Genomic DNA, 20,057 nt, shown 5'->3' with positions numbered 1-20,057 from the left:
AACATGGACTCAACCCAAGTGTCCAAAGACCAATGAATGGATAAGCAAAGTGTCATATATACATACAATGGAATGTTAGTCTTAAAAAGGAAGGAAATTCTGCAATATGCTACAACATGGATAAACCTTGAGCACATTATGCTAAGTGAAAATAAACCAGTCACAAAAAGACAAATACTGTATGATTCTACTTACATGACGTACTTAGAGTAATCAAAATTATAAAGACGGAGGGACTTCCTTGGCAGTTCAGTGGTTAAGACAAAATGCTTCCAGTGCAGGGGGCGCAGGTTTGATCCCTGGTCAGGGAACTAGGATCCCACATGCTGTGCAGTGTGGCAAAAAAAAAACCCCAAAACCCAAAAAACATAAAGACCTAAAGTATATAATGGTGGATGCATGGGGCTGAAAGGAGGGAAAAATGGGGAGTTACTGTACAATAGGTACAGAGTTTCAGATTTACAAGATGAAAAGAGTTATGAAGATGGATGGTGGTAATGGCTGCACAACAACGTGACTGAATTTAATACCACTGAACTGTATATTTAAAAATGGTTAAGGTGGTAAACTTTATGTTATGTGTATTTTACTGCAATAAAGTTGGAGAAAACATGGGAGGAATCAATCTTACATAGCTACTGTAATCAAGACTAGTAGACACGTAAGTCAATGGAACAGAACAGAGAACCTAGAAAAACACTCACATAAACATGCCCAACTGATTTTGACAAAAATACAAAAGCACTCTGATGGAGGAAGGACAGCCTTTTCAACAAATGGTACTGGAGCAACTGGACATCCATTGGCCAAAAAATAAACCCCAACCAAAGTTTCATACCTTGTACAAAAACTAACTCAGAATGGATCGTGGACTTAAATGTAAAACTTTTAGAAAAAATAAAAAAATATGAGAAAGATCTTCAGGATCTAGGGCAAGGTGAAGAATTCTCAGACTTATAGCAATGCATGTTTTATCAAGTGAAAAACTGATAAATTGGATTTCATCAAAATTAAATTTTTTTTCTCTGAGAAGGACCTTGTTAAGAGGATGAAAAGACAAGTGCTATGGTCTGAATGTTTATGTCTCCCCCTAACTCATATGCTGAAATTCTAACCCCCAAAGGTGATGGTATTAGTAGGTAGGGCCTTTGGGAAGTGATTAGGTCGTGAGAGACAAAGCCTCATGAATGAGATTAGTGCTCTTAAAAACAGATCCCACAGAGCTCCCTAGTCCCTTCCCCCCTGGGAGGATACAACTAAAAGTCTGTGACCTGGAAGAGGGTCCTCACCCGACTATGCTGGCACTCTGATCTTGGGACTTCCAGCCTCTAGAACTGTGAAAAATAAACTTATGTTGTTTATAAGCTACCCAATCTCTGGTATTTTGTTACAGCAGCCTGAACAGACTAAGACAACAAGCTACAGACTGGGAGAAAATATGTACAACTCAACAGTAAAATAAAAAAATCCAACAAGAAAATGGACAGAAGACAGGAAGGGACATTTCGCTGAAGAGAATGTAACCATGGCAAATAAGCACATGAAAAGATGTCCAGCATCATTAGTGTTAAAGAGAAACCAATATGGAGGCTGCACTTTGAATATACCCCTAGACCAAAGGCTCACGGTAACCAAAATGTAACACTGTCCTGAGTTCCCCCAAATGCTGACTCTGACTTTAAACAAAACCTAAGCTTTCTTCATGTCAATGTGACCTTACAGTTTCCTAGCTCATCAGCTACAAACAAGCAATGAAAAGGAAAGTAAGTTTCTAGAAAATAATCACAGTAGAACACAATGTACTCCTTCATGTTTCTAATGAACTGTAACTGCTGAAAGCACTTGCGGGTTTGAGGTCTCCCTGTTGGGGAATACTTTGTTTCTTGCCCAATAAAATACCCATATCAAGTAAAGCTCCTTGAATTTTCTTTTGACATTAGTCATTGGGGAAATGCAAATTAAAATCATGAAATATCACAACACACCTATCAGAATGGCTAAAATAAAAAATAACAACACCAAATGCTAGCAAGGATGCAGAGAAACTGGATCACTCATATATTGCTGGTGAGAATGTAAAAGGGTACAACCACTCTAGAAAACAGTTTCTGTAAAAACTAAACATCCAAATACCATGCCACCCCACACTCCTGGGCGTTAATCCCAGAGAAATGAAGCCTTATGTTCACACAAAACCCTCTATTTGTCATAGCTAAAAAGTAAAAAACAGCCCAGACGTCCTTCAATGGGTAAATGGTTAAACAGACAGTAGTATACACAATAATGGAATATTACTCAGCAATGAAAATGAAGTACATGCAACAACTTGGATGAATTTCAAGGGAATTATGCAGAGCAAAAAAAAAAAAAGCCAATCTCAAAAGGCTAGTGATTCAATTTAGGTAACATTGTTGAAATCACATAATTATAGAAATGGGAAACATATTAGTGATTGACAAGGGCTGGGGGGGTATGAAGTGGGAGGGAGATGAATTTTGCTGTAAAATGTCAACATGAGGAGATCCCTGGGGTGATGGGAATGTTCTGTATCTTGACTGTATCAATGCCAACATCCCGGCTGTGATATTATACTGTAGTTCTGCAACTTGTTACCACTGGGGGAAACAGGGAAAGGATCTCTTTGTATTATTTCTTATGTACATGTGTACAGACATTTACCTCAAAATTAAAAGTTTAACAAAAAATGTTTTGATAAAGCTGTGCAACTGGCTCACACATGTTCATCATATAGTCTACTCTTCCCTATATACTTGAAATATTTTGAATAATAACTTTAAAATTTATTCTAAATCTTGTGAAGTGTGTTCTGAGTTTGGGGGAGTGGAGGGCTATGCGGCAACCAAGACTAATTTTCATCTTTGACTTTTATCTGAAAGTGCACCCTTCAAGCATAATGGGTATTCCTCATACATGTCTGTGGTTGGTTAAGGTTATTAAGTTTGAGGGAGAAAAATAAGATCTGAATGAGTTTCTCCTTTAAGAACAGTGAGCAGCTTCCAAGCAGTATAATGCCTGTCAGCAAGAATAAAGGTTAAAGAAAAAAATTTTGGCTTCTTTACTTTAGAACCATTAATCCTAAACTCCTGATACTCAGGGAAATTATTTGGGTGACATCAAATCTGGTAGTTCACTTTCTTATTGTTTTTCTGCATGTTAGAGATCCTTATTGTTTTTGGTTGTTTCAAACTCTTAAAAATTTTTTTTTAGATAATTAGGCAAGTTATAAAACAATGTTTAATGTGAAAATTAATGATTTTAAAATTGTGGGCATTCCCTGGCGGTCCAGTGGTTAGGACTCCGTGCTTTCATTGCTGAGGGCACGGGTTCAATCTCTGGTCAGGGAACTAAGATCCCACAAGCCCCCGTCCCCCTAAAAACTGTATCAGTTGTTAAGATTCAGTGGTAAGTTTACGAAATCTTAATTAGAAACACATGGTATTCTTTGGTAGCTTGTTTCCAATCACTTGCTGCCCTTACTATAAGATGACACATCCTTATGTGGTGTGCATTCCTCCTGGTATACTCTCCTAATGATGTTTTTGAGTCATACTACTTTGTGAGAAGTGACTGATAAATCCTGCCTCTGAGAGAAAGCTTTAAAAGACATCACAGGGTTTGGCCATCTCTGGGATGTCCTTGGTAAGGGTCTCACAATAAAGAGAACATGCAGCTGAATCAGCTAACTCAAAAAGGACACGTATCATAAATGAGAAATCTGTTTCTGTAAGTTACTGAGACTTGGGGATTTTTGTTTCTGTAGCATAACCTAGTGAAAGCTGAGTAACTTGGACTTAAAACCTACAAAAGCTCAATTTATTCGTATTTTCTTCTTACTGGAGGTGAATAAAGAATGATTTGGAAGTTTTCCTAAATCTTTACATACAACATAGAAGCTTTATTTGTTTAAATGACTTTGACATGACAATGGTTTAAACTTAAATTCTGATTGCTAACTCCCATTCTTTATAATTTATATACATGTGCTATTATACTAATACATACATAAAACATGCAGGAATAGAAAGTTTTAAATAATTAGGTAAAAATGAAATATATGGCATTTAAAATATTAATAGTACAAAATCCTTTTGTTCTGGTTTATTTGTGACTGATTTTTTTCTTTTTCTTTCTTTCTTTTTTTTTCAATAATATAACACTTTGGATTCAGCCAAAGATCTGACTCCTGGATTCAGTTTAGTTGGTTTAAATGGGTATCATGGCTGAAGAAGATAATTTACCAATGTGGATAAAGCCCATTCCTTAGGCTGTACTTATTAATTAAATCATGATACTATCAATTTCACTCACCAATTCTAAAACCAAAACAAAAGCAAAACAAAACAACCTTATTTGCTTTAATTTACACTATCTATGATCACGACCAGCTACGCAGGGACACAAGCTCAGCATGCTAGCAGGAAAATTCTCTTCAGTTCCCCTGCAACTCTCATTCAGATTCCCATTTATGTCTCGTTTTAAGTGTTATTAATTTTTACCTAAATTCTCCCTTTTTTTAAATATAAAATTTACAGAAAATTTGGAAGAACAGTATAATATATATTTTTTTGTTTTATTTTTAAATTTTTTGGCTGTGCCTAAGGGCTTGCAGGATCTTAGTTCCCTGACCAGGGACTGAACCCGCACCCTCGGCAGTGAAAACACGGACTCTTAACCACTGCACCATCAGGGAATCCCTGGAAGAACAGTATAATATTAACATTTTGCCCTATTTGTTCTGGGTTGTTTTTTTAATATTTGTTTGTTTTAATATTTATTTATTTGGCTGCGTCAGGTCTTAGTTGCAGCACGTGGGATCTTTAGTTGCAGGATGTGGGATCTAGTTCCCGGACCAGCGATTGAACTCAGGCCCCCTGCATAGGGAGCATGAAGTCTTATCCACTGGACCACCAGGGAAGTCCCTGCTCTCTGTTTCTACACATACATACACTCTTTTTTTCTTTTGCTGAACCATTTGTGGGTAAACTGTAGACATAATTTACTTTTTTTTTTTTAAACAAAGAGAAAGTAAACATGAGGTTTATAAACTCCAATAAGTAACAGTACCTAGCTAGAATTTGGTAATATTGTTTTGATTCATCATATTTATTTTCTGGTTACCCTCTGTTTATAACAAATGAGGTTTTCTATTTACTTAACAAGAAAAGATTCCTTTAAGAATTTGCTGCAAACCTAACCAATTAAAACTATTAATTAAATAATACATGGCAAAAATCATGAAGGTGATACTCAAATGACTAAAGGCTGGGAAACACTGGTAATTAAGAACTCAGGCTCCAAAATGTAAGATAGCTTTGCTTTCAGTCTCTGTTCTGAAACAAGCTGTATGACACTGAACAGGGCACTGAATCTCTCTGACTGCAGTTTCCTTATCTATAAAATGGGAATAAGAATATTACTTATAGAGTTGTTATGAGGACTGAATGATATAATGCACACAATGGATACAGCACAGGTAAACAACAAATGGTGGTCATTATTATTATTACTGCTTATTACCATTATTCAAGAAAGAATGTTTTAGACAGAAATGGGGGTTGTGAGCCAATGAAAGCATGGAAACATAGACAAATATTAAAAACAGAACATGAAATAGTGTCATGCCACTGGAAAGATCATTCCTGATATTAATAATATAAGAAATAAAAAATTCTTGCCACTTCCTGCTCACTGTGTGCCAGGTACAATTCCAAGTGCTTTATATAATTCCTTTTTCAATTCTTTCTATAACCGTACAGGCAAGTTATTATTAAATCCGCGTTTTACAGGTAAGTGGCAAAGCTGGGCTTTGAACTTAGGTCTGACACCCATGTTTTTTTTCTTTAATCCCCCCACCCCGCAACCCCACCACCTTCTGTGGCTGTTCCTCTTCGATCTCCTCCATTTGCAACTCACTCCCTTAGATTTAAACACTGAAATTCTGAAGGCTCTATCCTGGACTATTTTCTCCATCTATAGGGTTCTTGGATGTTCTAGTTCACCCCTATGGCATCAATTACCTTCTATGTGTGCATGATTCCCAAATCTATAATTTTCAACCGAGAGTGAAAAATCTTGAGTGCCAGGTCAACTGATTGTCTCTGGACAGCCCCACTTGAATATTTCATGGGTCCTTAAAAATCAACAATTATGTTCCAGCAAACAATCTCTTCTGGTGTTTCTTTTATTAATAAATGACCAGTCAGTGGCTCATGCAGAAAACGGGGAATCAATGTGATACCACCTTCTCCTTTATTTTCAACATCCAATCCTTCATCAAGTTCTCTTCATTTTATTTCCTAAGAAGTTCTCAAAAACATCCATCTCTGCACGCACCTGCTACCACCCTAAGTTAAGCCAACATCTCACCTGCTCTCACTACATCAGCCTCTTAATGATTCTCCTTACATCCACTTTCGCTCTCCCCTCTCCTTCTAATCACTCTCCAATCAGCAGTCAGAATGATCTTTTTGAAACACAATTCTGATTGCGTCATTCCACGCTTTATACCAGTCAATGGCTCTCTGATGCTCTCAAGAGAGAATTCAATGTATAAATAGTCAAGTACAGACCTACTGAAGACACAGGTTCAAATCGTGGCTATGCTCTGTGAGCATCCTCACAACACTTCAGTTTCCTCATCAGAAAAATGGAGATACCACCTCTTTAAAAAATTGTTATGGGGATTAGATGAGACAATTCAATATAAAGCAGTACCTAAGCCTTGCAAACGACAATACTGCTCCTTTCATGAGAATAGTAGAGTTCTTCTAACAATGTGATTTCATGGCATCAGGTCCCTAAACTTTCCAAGATGCCATTCTATAATTCTTCTAAGTCAGTAGTCAAATATAGAGGTCACCAGATTTTTCTTAAATGATTTATCTTTTTTTTTCACTCTTACAAACATATATTCATTTTATTTTGAAGGAAGCCACCTAAGATGCAGACTACACTTATTTCTAAATATAACATTAAGCTCCTAGTATGTAGCTCTTAGAACACAGTTAACAACAAACGATAACTTTGCAAACATTGGCTAAAGAGGCAAGTACCTGTATAGCAATAGGTCCCTGGGACATTTGAGAGCTGTAATTCATTCCTATCATGCCTTGCACATTAGGCTGCATGACGGAGACCATAGGAAATCCTTGTTGCTGCATCGGCATCAGACCTGCTGAAAAACATAAAGATATCACTAAGGTCAATGTGTTTTACAGTTTATTTTCTTAAAACCATAAGCACCTAAAGGACTTGTTACTTGGGAGGTGGCACAGTATAGAGGAAAAGGCACAGGCTCTGGAGTGAGACAGACTTGAGTATGAATTCCAATTCCATCATTTACTTAGCTATGTGATCTTGGGCAAGTTACAAAACTTCATCTGTAAAATGAAGATAATAATACCTATTCCACAGAATTTTTGTGCATACTTAAAAAATACACAATATGGCCTAACTGGCCTTCAAGATGGCCCCCAGCAATCTCTGCCTCTTGGTATTCATATCCTTGTCCTTCCCTCCCATACTGAATAGGGCGGACCAGAATAACCAATAGGATATTGTGGAAATGACGGTGTGTAACTTCCAAGGCTGGTTCTTCTTCCTTTCCCTTTCTTTTTTCTTTTCTTTCTCACTCCCTTCCTCCCTCTCTTTATCATATTTATTTATTTGGCTGCGCCACACCAGGTCTCAGTTGCAGCATGCATGTGGGGGATCTTCGTTGCAGCGTGCGGGCTCTTAAGTTATGGCGTGCGGGCTCATAAGTTACGGCATGTGGGATCTAGTTCCTCGACCAGGGATTGAACCCAGGCCCCCTGCACTGGGAGCGCAGTCTTAACCACTGGACCACCAGGGAAGTCCCCCAAGGTTCCTAATAACCACTGCAGCTTCCTTCTTGCTCTCCTGGATCACCCGTTGGGGAAACCCACTGCCACATCATGAGAATACTCAAGCAGTCCTAGGGGGAATGGAGAATCCATGTGGCAAGGAACTGAAATCTCTTGCCAAAAGGCAGCATGAATTTGCCATCTATGTGAGTGAGCCATCTGGGAAACAGATCTACCAAACCCATCAAAGCTTCCCATGACTACAGTCCTAGTTGACATCTTTAATGCAATCTCCTTGGCCCTAAGCCAAAAACACCTAGTGAGGCCACTCCCAGATACCCAACCCACACAAAGTGTAAAACAGTAAAATGTTTATTTTCTTTAAGTTTTGGGGTAATTTTTTATACAGCAGCAGATTACTAGTAGTTAAGAGTTAATACTAATTAATACTAATACTAATTAAGTTACTTTTAATACAAAAGTAGTTAAAAGCATGAACTCTGGAAGCCACCTAAAAATGTCACTTGCTAGGTTTGGGACCTTAAGCAACTTGATTAACTTCTTTCTGTGCCTCGGTTTCACATCTGTGAAACTGTTTAATACCTAATATGCTCAAAGAAATGATATTCCTCTTCTCTTTCCTTACACGAATAATTAATATAACACCACAAACAGCTATCAGCATGCAAAGTATATAATGCAATGGCAGGAAAACCATCATGAAAGTGTGTTTTATAGTATAGAACCTCCCAAACTTTTCCAATGAAGTATTCCCAAGAGTACAGGAGAATAAAGATTACGTCCCTTCAGGGATTTAATAAATATGAAATGCCTACCACACTTTAGGCACAGTTCTAGATACCTGGTATGCAACAGTGAATAAAACAAAATCCCTACATAGCCTGAACACAAATTTCATCCTAATTTTGCACTGTACGACATATTACATCCATGCTGGTTCTAGTATAAGGAACTTTTTAAAATCAAATTTTGATTAAAAAAAATTAAAGGTCTGGTAAAGTATACCATATTTATCTCGTGGATTCTGTGTACCTTCAAGGTTATTCATACAGAGTTTAATTTCAGAAGCATGGACACCACATTTGTAGGTAACATTTATTAGTGGCAAACTATTCATTTATATTAACCATTTTTTCAAATATTTGAGGGCCTACTCCATGTCAGGCACCATTCTAGGGACACAACATTGAACAAAGCCAGGTCTTTGCTCTCATGTAACTTACGCTGTAATTGGGGGAGACAGATAATAAAAAAAGAAAAAAATAAGTGGATATTAGGTGGGGATGGGGGAAAGGAAGAGCCAGGGAAAGGAGTGGTTGCTGTTTCATAGTCAGAAAAGGTTTCTCCAAAAGGGTGGCATTTAAGCAAGCACTTGAAGGGAGTGAGCCATGAGGATATTTGGTTAGAGTATTCTAGACAAAGGAACACCAAATGCGAAGGCCTTGAGGTGTCATGGAGAATTAGAATGCATAGACTGGGGACTTCCTTGGTGGCGCAGTGGTTAAGAATCCGCCTGCCAATGCAGGGGACACGGGTTCGAGCCCTGGTCTGGGAAGATCCCACATGCCTCAGAGCAACTAAGCCCATGCACCACAACTATTGAGCCTGCGCTCTAGAGCCTGCGAACCACAACTACTGAGCCCCCGTGCCACAACTACTGAAGCCCACGTGCCTAGAGCCTGTGCTCCGTAACAAGAGAAGCCACAGCAATGAGAAGTCCACACGCTGCAAGGAAGAGTAGCTCCTGCTCGCTGCAACCAGAGAAAGCCCACGCGCAATAACAAAGACCCAACACAGCCAAAATAAATAAATAAATTTACCAAAAAAAAAAAAAAAAGAACACACAGACTGAATATAGCATAGTAAGATGTCTTCCCTCTTATGCCTTTGGACCTAAAGTTTTATTTATTTTCCTAAGTGTATTTAAGTCGAACAGGTAACTCAAGGATTTGGTACAACATTCAACGGCACAGAAGTATACACAGTAAAAAACAAGTCTTGTTTCTCTCCTGTCTCCTATTCACCTACTCAATGATCTTATAGCTACTCTTCTTGTCTGTTCCTTGTATATGCTTTCAGAAATAACCCCTGCACTTTTAATGCCTTCAAAAGATCAGAAAGTCCACTCTAACATACTTTGTAAAAAAATCTTGAAAACAATTCCAAATTCCAGAAGAAAAAATATCAGGCAACCTTCTGGGCGCTCTTCTTGTCCTGTTCCTTTGCTCCATATGTAGATTTTTACTTGAAAGTTTATAAAAATGCAAAATGAAGAGCCACAATAATGAACACACAACTCTCTAATGCCCTCCTAAAGTACAAAAGATCTCAAACCATTTGATCTAAATCTGGGACACATCTAATTACAGATAGCTTAAATAATGCATAAATGTGAGCACAATGAAAAGAATACAACTGACCCTTGGAAAAATTTACCTGAAACTCAACCTCCATCACTGATTATAAATGGAGACACTGACCACCTGCTACTGAGCTGCTCTTTATCATTCATCTCTACTGGTGACCTAGGAGTCTCTGTTTCTCTAGCAAGTCTACCATAACCAGTTAACACTGGCTTTGTGAGCAGGGCCGGTTTTCAGAGCAGCTTGGCCTGTGGAGAGGAGGGGGGCACATTGGAGTGGGAGAAGTGAGTAGAAAGAAGGGCAGACATTCTTTCATCAGTTTTGTGTTCCAGTGACACAGAAGCATGAGTCAAGATTATATCCCTTCACTACTGTTTCCTTGAAGACAAAGCTAGAATCAGTATTGGTGGGCCCTTGTCTGAAACCAAGAGAGAAGGGATATACCTAGTGGAGAAATTACTAGGAATAAAACTGAGACGTAAAATAGTTTAAACGGAATCAGAATATGTGATCTCTTATGTACATGATTAAAATAAGACCAAATTCATATAGAGAAAACATAAGTATAAAATAACTAAAGGGGTTCATTTATTCATTCAACAAGCATCTATAAAGACCCTATTATTTTCTATCAACATGCTGGGTGCTGGAGATACTGACGAGCATAAGGCAGACATAGCCCCTGCCTCACGGAGCTAACAATCTAGAAGACAGACAGGAGGAAGATGGCATTCAGAGAACTACAACTCATTTCATCTTTGTCACCTGTTTCTTCAATACTTTTGTCTTGAAAGTCTCCTTCATCTCTGAGATTAAATAATAACCTGTCAATATAATGCTTAAATAAGTTTGGGAGAAATGAGGAATGATCCTTCTTATTTGCCAAATTACACAATTTTTGAGAAATTTTAAGAGTAAGCTGTCATAGAGGTTCCAGACTATAAGAAAATTTTACTCTATTTGGCAGCAACAGAACTTTTTTACCCACTTAATCCCCAAGTTCAGACATAATAGTGAAAAATGAAAGTTGAAAACTTAAGCTTTCACATACCTTGAGGGGGTCTTATTCCACCTGCAACTGGAAACATGAAGCTGAAAACAGAAAAATATATCAGGATTTTCCTACGTGCAAAGAGTTCAGATAAAACATGTAACATTTCACATAAAGTAAAAAATTATAGCCTGCGCCGTGGCATCTCTTCCATAGTACAATATTGAATTATCCACCATCAATACAGATTGACCATCCACAGGATGCATGACAGTCAGCATGTTAGTGTAGGGAGAAAATTTTTGAGCCAGAAGACAGAAGACCTTGAAACTGGTCCTGGTTCTGTCACTCCCCCGGATTCCCCTGGATTCCAATGTGACTCCCCTGGATTCCAATCTCCCCATCCATAAAATGAGAGGGCTGGATTAGATTCAATTCAGTGAACATTTATTGGGTGCCTACTACATGAAAGGCCTGAATGAGCTCAGTTTCGCTGAAGACACAGATGCAGGCAAATAACTTTAACATAGGACAGAATGTGCTAAGGGCTGTGAGAGGGCCAGAATACTAACAGAAATGAGAAGAAAAAGATTAATTTTATGGTTTATATCTTGGGAAGTTTCTTGGAGGTATCTCTTGAGCTGAATCTTAAAGAGAGGCACACTATATAGCTTGAGCAAAATCTCAGAGGCCGGAGCTGTAGTGTGTTCAGAGAAATGATTTAAGGTTGAATATAAGATATAGGACTGAAAAAGTAAGCAAAATGTAGAGGGCCTTTAAAATGTTTGATTTTATTTTGAGTACGGTATAAAGTTAGAGATTTTTTTTTTTTTTTTTTTTTGCGGTACGCGGGCCTCTCACTGCCATGGCCTCTCCCGTTGCGGAGCACAGGCTCCGGACGCACAGGCTCAGCGGCCATGGCTCACGGGCCCAGCCGCTCCACGGCATGTGGGATCCTCCCAGACCGGGGTGCGAACCCGCATGCCCTGCATCGGCAGGCGGACTCTCAACCACTGTGCCACCAGGGAAGCCCCCAGAGATTTTTTTTAAACTGTGGTAAAATATACACAATATAAAATTTTACCATTTTAACCATTTTTAAGTGTACAGTTCAGTGGCATTACAATGTTGTACAACCATCACCATGATCCATTTCCAGAACTTTTTCATCATCACAAACAGAAACTCTGTACCCATTAAAAAAATAACTTCCCATTACTTTTTCCCTGCAACCCCTGGTAACCACTATTCTACCTCCTGGCTTGATGAACTTGCCTATTCTAGCTACCTTATATTAAGTGGAATCATACAATACTTGTCCTTTTGTATCTGGCTTATTTCACTTAGCATAATGTTTCCAAGGTTCATCATGTTGTAGTACACATGAGAATTTCATTCTTTTTTTATGGCTTGAATAATATTCCATTGTATGTATGTACCACATTTTGCTTATCCATTCATCTGTTGATGGACAGCTGGGTTGGGTGTTGTGAATAATACTGCTATGAACACTGGTGTACAAGTATTTGTTTGCGTCCCTCTGTCAATTCTTCTGGGTCTCTAACTAGGAGTGGAATTGCTGGGTCATAGAGTAATTCTATGATTACTTTTTGAAAAACTGCCAAACTGTTTTCAACAGCAGCTACGCCATTTTACATTCCCACTAGCAATGCACCAGGGTTCCAATCTCTCCACATCCTCACCAACACTTGTTATTTTCTGAATTTTTGTTTGTTTGTTTATAATGATAGTTATCCTAATGGGTATGAGGGGGTATCTCATTGTGATTTAGATCTACATTTCCCTGATGTCATACATTTTTCTCTAGTGAAATGATTAGAAATGTGCTGTAGGGCTTCCCTGGTGGCGCAGTGGTTAAGAATCCGCCTGCCAATGTAGGGGACATGGGTTCGAGCTCTGGTCCGGGAAGATCCCACATGCCGCAGAGTAACAAAACCCGCACCACAACTACTGATCCTGCGCTCTAGAGTCCGTGCGCCACAACTACTGAAGCCCGCGTGCTACAACTACTGAAGCCCGCGTGCCTAGAGCCCAAGCTCTGCAGCTAGAGAAGCCACCGCAGTGAGAAGCCCACACACCGCAACGAAGAGTAGCCTCCGCTTGCCGCAACTAGAGAAAGCCTGAGCAGCAACGAAGACACAGCACAGCCAAATAAATAAATAAATAAATAAAAGAAATACACTTACTAAAAACAATCTAGATTTATAAAAAAAAAAAGAAATGTGCTGTAGGTTTCTCTGGTGATGGGGTATGACAGAGAAGACTTGAAGTAACAAGAATTAGCTAAGAAACTATTACAATAATCTTAGTAAGAAATGAAAAGGGTCATAACCAGAGTAGTGGGAATGGAAAAGAAGAGGTGAATGAAATCTATTTAAATGGAAGAATCAACAGGACTTAGCAACTACCAGGATGGAGAACAGCACTGAAAAAGCAGAAAGGGCTGAAGATGCTGCCGAGATTTTGGGGCTGAGCAACTGTAAGGATGGTGACACTGTTTACCTGCTGACAGGAACCCAGTGTGAGCCGGTCTGGGGAGAAAGGTGTTAGGAGGGTGTCCACGAGGAGGAATCTAATAGGCAACCAGAAAAGTAACTCCAGCTCAAGGGAAGGGAGCTGGATCCCCTCCCTTGCATCAATCTACCCAGGTTCTTTTAAGTAAAGGTAAAAAAAGAAAAAAATTAAAGTCTGGTTGTGGATGAAAGAGCCAAAGGGATGTATACATAGTGAGAAGACAACAAAGGAAATCCTTGGAATTCTTAGTGAAAACTGAGTACGGAATGGTCACTGAGAACCAAAGAAGTTGCTTATAACTGAGGGTTATAACTGAGGAAGGACTGCATTTAAGGAAAAAGTGTCTAACGCTGTAGAGAAGCTGATAAGAATGAGGATTACTAAATAAAGATTGCTGTTTTCGAAAATGGTGATCTTTGAGTGAACGGTTTCAACAGAGGAAGAGGAAGGGACCTGCATAGACAGAGATTTAGGATACAAAAGATATACTTAGTGATAGCTAAAACAAGGTTTTTGAGAGGATGGGGTTAACGTAGCAAAAGGAAGACGGACTTCTTTCTCTGAGACCGGAGGGAAAGGAAATGGGACAGATCAAGGAAGAAAAAGTCTGAGTGGGAAAAGCCCTTAATCTGGGAGTCAAGGATCTGAAGGGGGTTTCTGGATAGTCTTTAAAGATATAGTGAGATCAGGAACGGTATGCCAAATTTATGTGTCCTTGCATTTTTCTATTACACAACACTCCCCCTTCCCAGGAAAAGGGCTAAAAATCAAACTTTAGAGTCTTTTAGCTCTCAAATATTTTGATCAACAAGATTTTTTTGTAAGGTGGTTCACAAATTTCTAGTTGGACATCTACCTGATTACAGCCTTGTAGAGGATCTGAACCATTCGCAAATTCTGCAGACAAGCGAGCCCACACCAAGGAAAGGTCTGAACAGTGAACAGCTTTTCCGAACTGCACACAAGACGTATTAGCTAAGTAATGTGTTAACTGGATAAAGTGTTTAAACTGCAAGTTGAAATTTGGTAGGACTCAATTTTTTAAAAAGTTACTCATACACTAAGATTTAAGTAGTCAACCTATTGAGACTTTGCAAATCAGTCTTAAAGATTACAATCACCAATAGGGCTTAGTGGCTAAGTAAAAACTGGACACTTGAGTGACATTTTCTTTTCTCTAGCTCTGCCACAAAGTAACCATGAAGCTCTATGCAATCCCTTTCACCACCCTGTCCTGTTTGCCCTTTGTCAAACGAGGACACAAGTTTGCCAAGCTCCTAACTAAGACAACTAAATAATGTACAGACATATAAAGGCTACTTCAAAAACATAAACAAAAACTAAATTAAGAACATTATTGACAAACATGACTTACTCCAGTAATTATACAACCCAAACTACCAACTGACCTATGTACCATTCATAGGACTCTCTGAAATGTTTAGACTACTAGCAGCAACATGCTTGAAGACTGGTTAGACAAACAGCTAAGATATTGATAAGACAGCAAAAGTTTGGCAAAAAAATGGGCAACAAGATGACAAACAATTTGAAGCAGAACTGTGAGCCCTGCTTGTCACATGCCTATCTCATTCATCCTCCCCTTTCAGTTACCTTTGCTACTAACCCAGATCAGCCTTCCCTTCTCTCTGAGGCCTGGACTCAGCAAGACTTCCTAATGGATCCCCTCACCTGCAGACACTGTGGCTTCTAACGCAGCTCACATAGCACAGGTGAGGTGCATCTAGCTAAGGGACCATTTGATAAAGCTACTCCTGGGATTAAAACAATGTAATGATTCCCCCTTAAACTGAATTTTTTTAGTTTATATTCAAGGTCCTCTGCAGTTTTAACACAACTTTTTCAGTTTTATCTCACAAAACTCTTTTCTCCCCCTCAGTGCCACAGTCCATCTGGCCTACCTGCTGTCCCCTAATGTTCACTGGGCCTTCCCATCTCCATGACAATCTCTTGACCCCTTACTCTTCCTTGAAGTGAGGCCCAATTGAAATACCTCTTCTCTGCCTACAACGTTGCTTGAATCTACAAATATTTACAGAATGTTTTCTATGTGTAGAATGTGCTAGAAGCAGTGGAAGATAAAAAGATGATGAGGCCCTTAAGGAGCTTATAAAAGCAGGAAATAGACAAGCTCACAAATGATACTATCCCAGAAGGACACAGTCTAATCAAGATCTTTCAACTGTTTTTTTCCTGCCATACTTTAAAAAAGAAAACAAGTTATACTTCTCATCTCTTGCGTAAATTCTGCCCTTTATACAACTCTACTATTTATTCTAAAGTAGTCCATTCAGGATACCAATCAAAAGCAGGCTAACATTGATAAAGCTGGAAAATGCCCGTGCTTTTTGCTTAGCCTCTTAGGAAGGACACAGACAAGTACCTAAGAAATACAGTAAATTATAGTTCACAGATTTCTTCCATTAAAAGCTGAGAAAGGTTGCCTGGTTCTTTTTCTTTTCCCTAAAATATACTTAGGGTACCAACCATAACGTTAGCTTCCTTATTAAAAAACAACCTCAGCCCTCACCACTGCTCTCTAAAAACCATATTCTTTCTTTATTAAGCATACAGCTTCTCAGCCTCAGAAAAGCTCCAATAGAATATTTATCACACATTTTACAAGATAAGGCTGATTTGCTCTCCCACATATCCTCTAGAGCTTAAGAATGTAATGTTACCACCAAATTTTAAATAGGAAAGAAATTTTAAAGTCAATCATTCTAATTTCTATCACAATTCAGGCCATATTTAGAAAAAAAATTGTGTTCATGGACCAATGATGTTAAACTACTACAAACTAAGGGGTATGATCCACTCAACTTTCTACACCCAAGCTCCTCTCCACCTGAAAAAAACAAAAAAAAACCCAAGCCAAAACAACAACAAACCCCCCCAAAACCCGTGCCTAGAACGCCAAATTCTTTTAAGTTTTATATTTCCCCAGAACTTGGTGCCATGACTCATCATTCACTTGATCAAATTAATGCCACTCAAGAACACTTTAGAAACTGTTGTCACATTCAGAAAAAAGAGATTATTACATATTTGTCTTCTCTAGCCAGAAACTGACTTATATCAAGTATTCATGAAAAACTCTAATGAAAAGTGGAAATCAGAAAACAAAAGAGAAAGAAAACAGTTTTAAATCTAGTGAGAAAGATGTGAAAAAGAGGAAGTGAAAAATGCGGCTGCACACAGGTGAAGTGACTGCTCTCTTTTCCTGGCATATATACAAGCACCTGCAGGATGTGATGATTTTAAAGGCTTCACGCTGTGGTGTTCATGACTCCAAAATAAAACACTGCATAAAAAAAAAAAACCTAACACTTTGTTTTCCAAAAATAATTTAGGATGCTGAAGATAAAAAGCAAAATTTATCTCCAAATGTGTATGAACCTCGGGTTGGCTAGCAAAACAAAGTCAGACTAGGTCATTACAGAAGTGGGATGAAAACTTCCCAGAATCAAATATTTCCTCAAATGATGAACTTGTCGGGTTGCAAGTGTTCATCTCTTTTAATGTTCTCGATATGAGAGCTACTGGCGATTAGTAGCTGGAACTGACAGAGAGCAAATTTGTTTAAGGGCTAAGTAAAAGTCTGGAAGCTTTGTTTTGATAACTGCGTACGTGGTTTAACAGTGAATTGTTTTTTAGTAAGAAGACAGGTGTTAAAACTACCTCTACAAGAGCTCTATATACTAATTCAAAGGTCTTCAGATTTTCCTGCTGTTTCTGGTGTGTTAAGGAAAAAATAAAAAGGACACAACACTGAAAAAATGAGTACACACACACACACACACCCCTTGGAAACACTTGTGCAGCTCTGTGAACAGATTTTTCAGAGCCCCTGGTCAAGCCCTGGGAAAAGGAAGTCTCTGGTCGCTTCAGATCCAGCCGGGCTAGAAGCGAGTTCCTCCTTTATCCACCCAGCCGGGTGGCAGCCGCACTGATGGGACACTCACCTCCTCCCCGTCTCCTCCCCGCTCAGCACCAGCAGCCAGTGCCCCCGAGCCTGCAGGACAAGAGTCGGGCGCTCGGGCTCCATCCATCCCTTCGGCCTACGTTCCCGGAGGACGACCCCTCCTCCCGCAGCCCAGTTCCGAGGGAAAAGGGGTCGGCGTGGGCGAAAACCGCCATAACCACCGACCACCCGTCGCCGGTGCCGGGTCTGCTCTGCGTCTGCGAGGCACGCCCAGCCCCGGTCTTCACACTCACCTGCCGCCCCCGGCAGCCCCCGCGCCAGCTCCCGCGGCCCCGCCGCCGCCAGCTCCCGTTCCCGGCCGCAGCGCCATCTTGCTCCGGGCCCGCCGCCGCCGCCACCGCCACCGCTGCCACCTTCCCAGCAGCTGTCAGCTCCCGACAGCCACTTCCGGGGCAGAAGCAGGACCCCACCTCGCCGCGGCCTGGGCGACGGGGCGGGGCCGCGCGCCCACGTGACCCTTCGCGTCCGGGGGAGGAGTTGCGCTTCCTCGTCACGTGACCCGGCCACAGCTGAGGGCCCGCCAGGTGCAATTCTAGTTCAGGGGCTGGTGGGATGGTCTGGTGCCGGCTCCAGGTTCATTCTCAGGAAAGGCTCTGTGGAGAACCCAGCTGGCCGCCGAGCGGCGAGGCGTCATCGTTCCTCCGTTTGAAAACCATCGTCTTGCTTAGTGGAAACAGTACACTGAGTCCTGTTTTTTTACCTGGATGGGGGGTACACGGGTGTTCTTTTATTGTTACTCTTTACACAAAGAATAGATGGATCTTGAATGCCCCGTTGATAGCATCACAGCGCCGATTAGTGATGAGCTCTACTTTTTCCCAGGAACTCGGCAGCTTCCTTTTGGTACCCACTCTAAAAGCCGAAGGTGTTTAGCCAGCTGGTAATCCCCGTTTTCCCTATACTTACAATCAGGGCCAAAACGGTGGTGCTTGGAAGAGTTCATTGCTCCGACCCTATCTGGGCATATTTTTACTGTGATTTTTTTTTTCCTAACCAAACTACTGTAGGTAAATATAAAAGTTGAATGTAAACTTTTTCAAGCCCTCAAGTGGAGTTTGCTTACTAGCAAGTAACGGATTATAATTAGCTTTATCTTTTACTCTTGCCTCAGGGCTTTTACTGGGAAACAATTTGTAATAATTGTTATCGTTTATTGGGCACAATCACTGGTCAGGAACTTTACTGTATTTTTTCAAATCCTCAGTGTCCCTAAGAGCTAGTATTGGCATTTCACAGATAAGAAAATCAAGGTTAGGAGGAGGAGTAATTTACCCACATCAAACAGCTGCAAAACAGCAGGACCAGGATCAAAATCCAAGGAGTTTGACTTCAAAGTCCTTGCTCATTTCAGCTAGAGCCAGCTATTTAATTATGCTTTTTTTCCCCCATAATTGTCCACTAACTTCATTCCTCCCCTTCTTTAGATGGAACTGTGTAGCAGATGTTCCAATCGACATAAACTGATATATAACTAAATTCAGTATTAATCCATCGACAAATCAAGATGGTACAGGCTTATGTAGCCACTTTTAAGGATGGGTGATCGCACAGGAGAAAATACTAAAAAAAAAAAAAAAAGAGGAAATAAAGTCAAATGAAGGGAGTATTTCAAAGATCATAGACCACATGACTCAGGATGTCAGCGTTCCACGGTATTTCCAGTCCAGGTTAGATGCTGTCCTGTGATGACTCAGCATTGTGGCCTTATGTCTAACACGGCATCTACCACACTATTTGTTCCTTTACTTTATGCCCACTATACTGTAAGGGCAGGGACTGTGTTACCAAGACTTGTATTCCTAACCAAATATATAATGTTTGTTAAGGAATATATTTTGTGAAGTTATGACGTGTCAGGCACAGTGCTGGGTACTTATAATCTTGAGACATAGTCGGTATTACCCTCAATTTCACAAACAAACTGAACCTCTGAGAAATTAAGAACTTAAAACAACTGGCAAGTGGGTGGCACCAGTACACCTACTTCCAGAATATATTTTGAGTCAAGGCTCTGTTTGCAAGAACAAAAAAATCACAGGCTTCTAAGTATTTCTTGCACCTTGTAGCAATAGGTCTCCATTTACATAAATTCTGAAGATGAACAATTTTTGTCTCATCTAAAATATTTAAGTTGAAGTCTACCCATCCTGACTCTAGAATAAAAGACTGAGGATACAGGAAATAAATAAGTGTAATTCAAATGTTACTGAGAAAAGGTTATCTATATTATAGTATTACAGTACTGATAACTAACATTCATGTCAGGCACCATTGCAAGTACCTTACATGTATGAAGT

The 20,057-nt window shown here is 39.8% G+C and overlaps 1 protein-coding gene across 8 annotated transcripts in view; it reads right to left on the bottom strand.

Moving 5' to 3' along the window:
* SYNRG (synergin gamma) overlaps positions 1-18,070 on the bottom strand; it is a gene marked incomplete at its 5' end in the record, with an annotated part of 92,437 nt that extends 74,367 nt beyond the window's left edge. For 5 of the 8 annotated variants that reach the window (XM_082678671.1, XM_082678673.1, XM_082678676.1 and 2 more), the window contains 3 exons: positions 7,074-7,195; positions 11,280-11,320; positions 17,994-18,070. In XM_082678671.1, the coding sequence (XP_082534797.1) occupies positions 7,074-7,195; positions 11,280-11,320; positions 17,994-18,070 (240 nt within the window). Of the gene's footprint in view, positions 1-7,073; positions 7,196-11,279; positions 11,321-17,993 lie in introns of those variants that run through there. The other 3 variants (XM_082678672.1, XM_082678674.1, XM_082678678.1) reach the window with 2 other exon arrangements.
* Between the last annotated feature and the right edge of the window lie 1,987 nt (positions 18,071-20,057).

The sequence above is a fragment of the Grampus griseus genome, assembly GCF_964374135.1.
Source record: "Grampus griseus genome assembly, chromosome: 20".
Taxonomy (NCBI): Eukaryota; Metazoa; Chordata; class Mammalia; order Artiodactyla; family Delphinidae; genus Grampus; species Grampus griseus.
The sequence above is the reverse complement of the archived record's forward strand: the minus strand, read 5'-3'. Positions and strand labels throughout refer to the sequence as shown.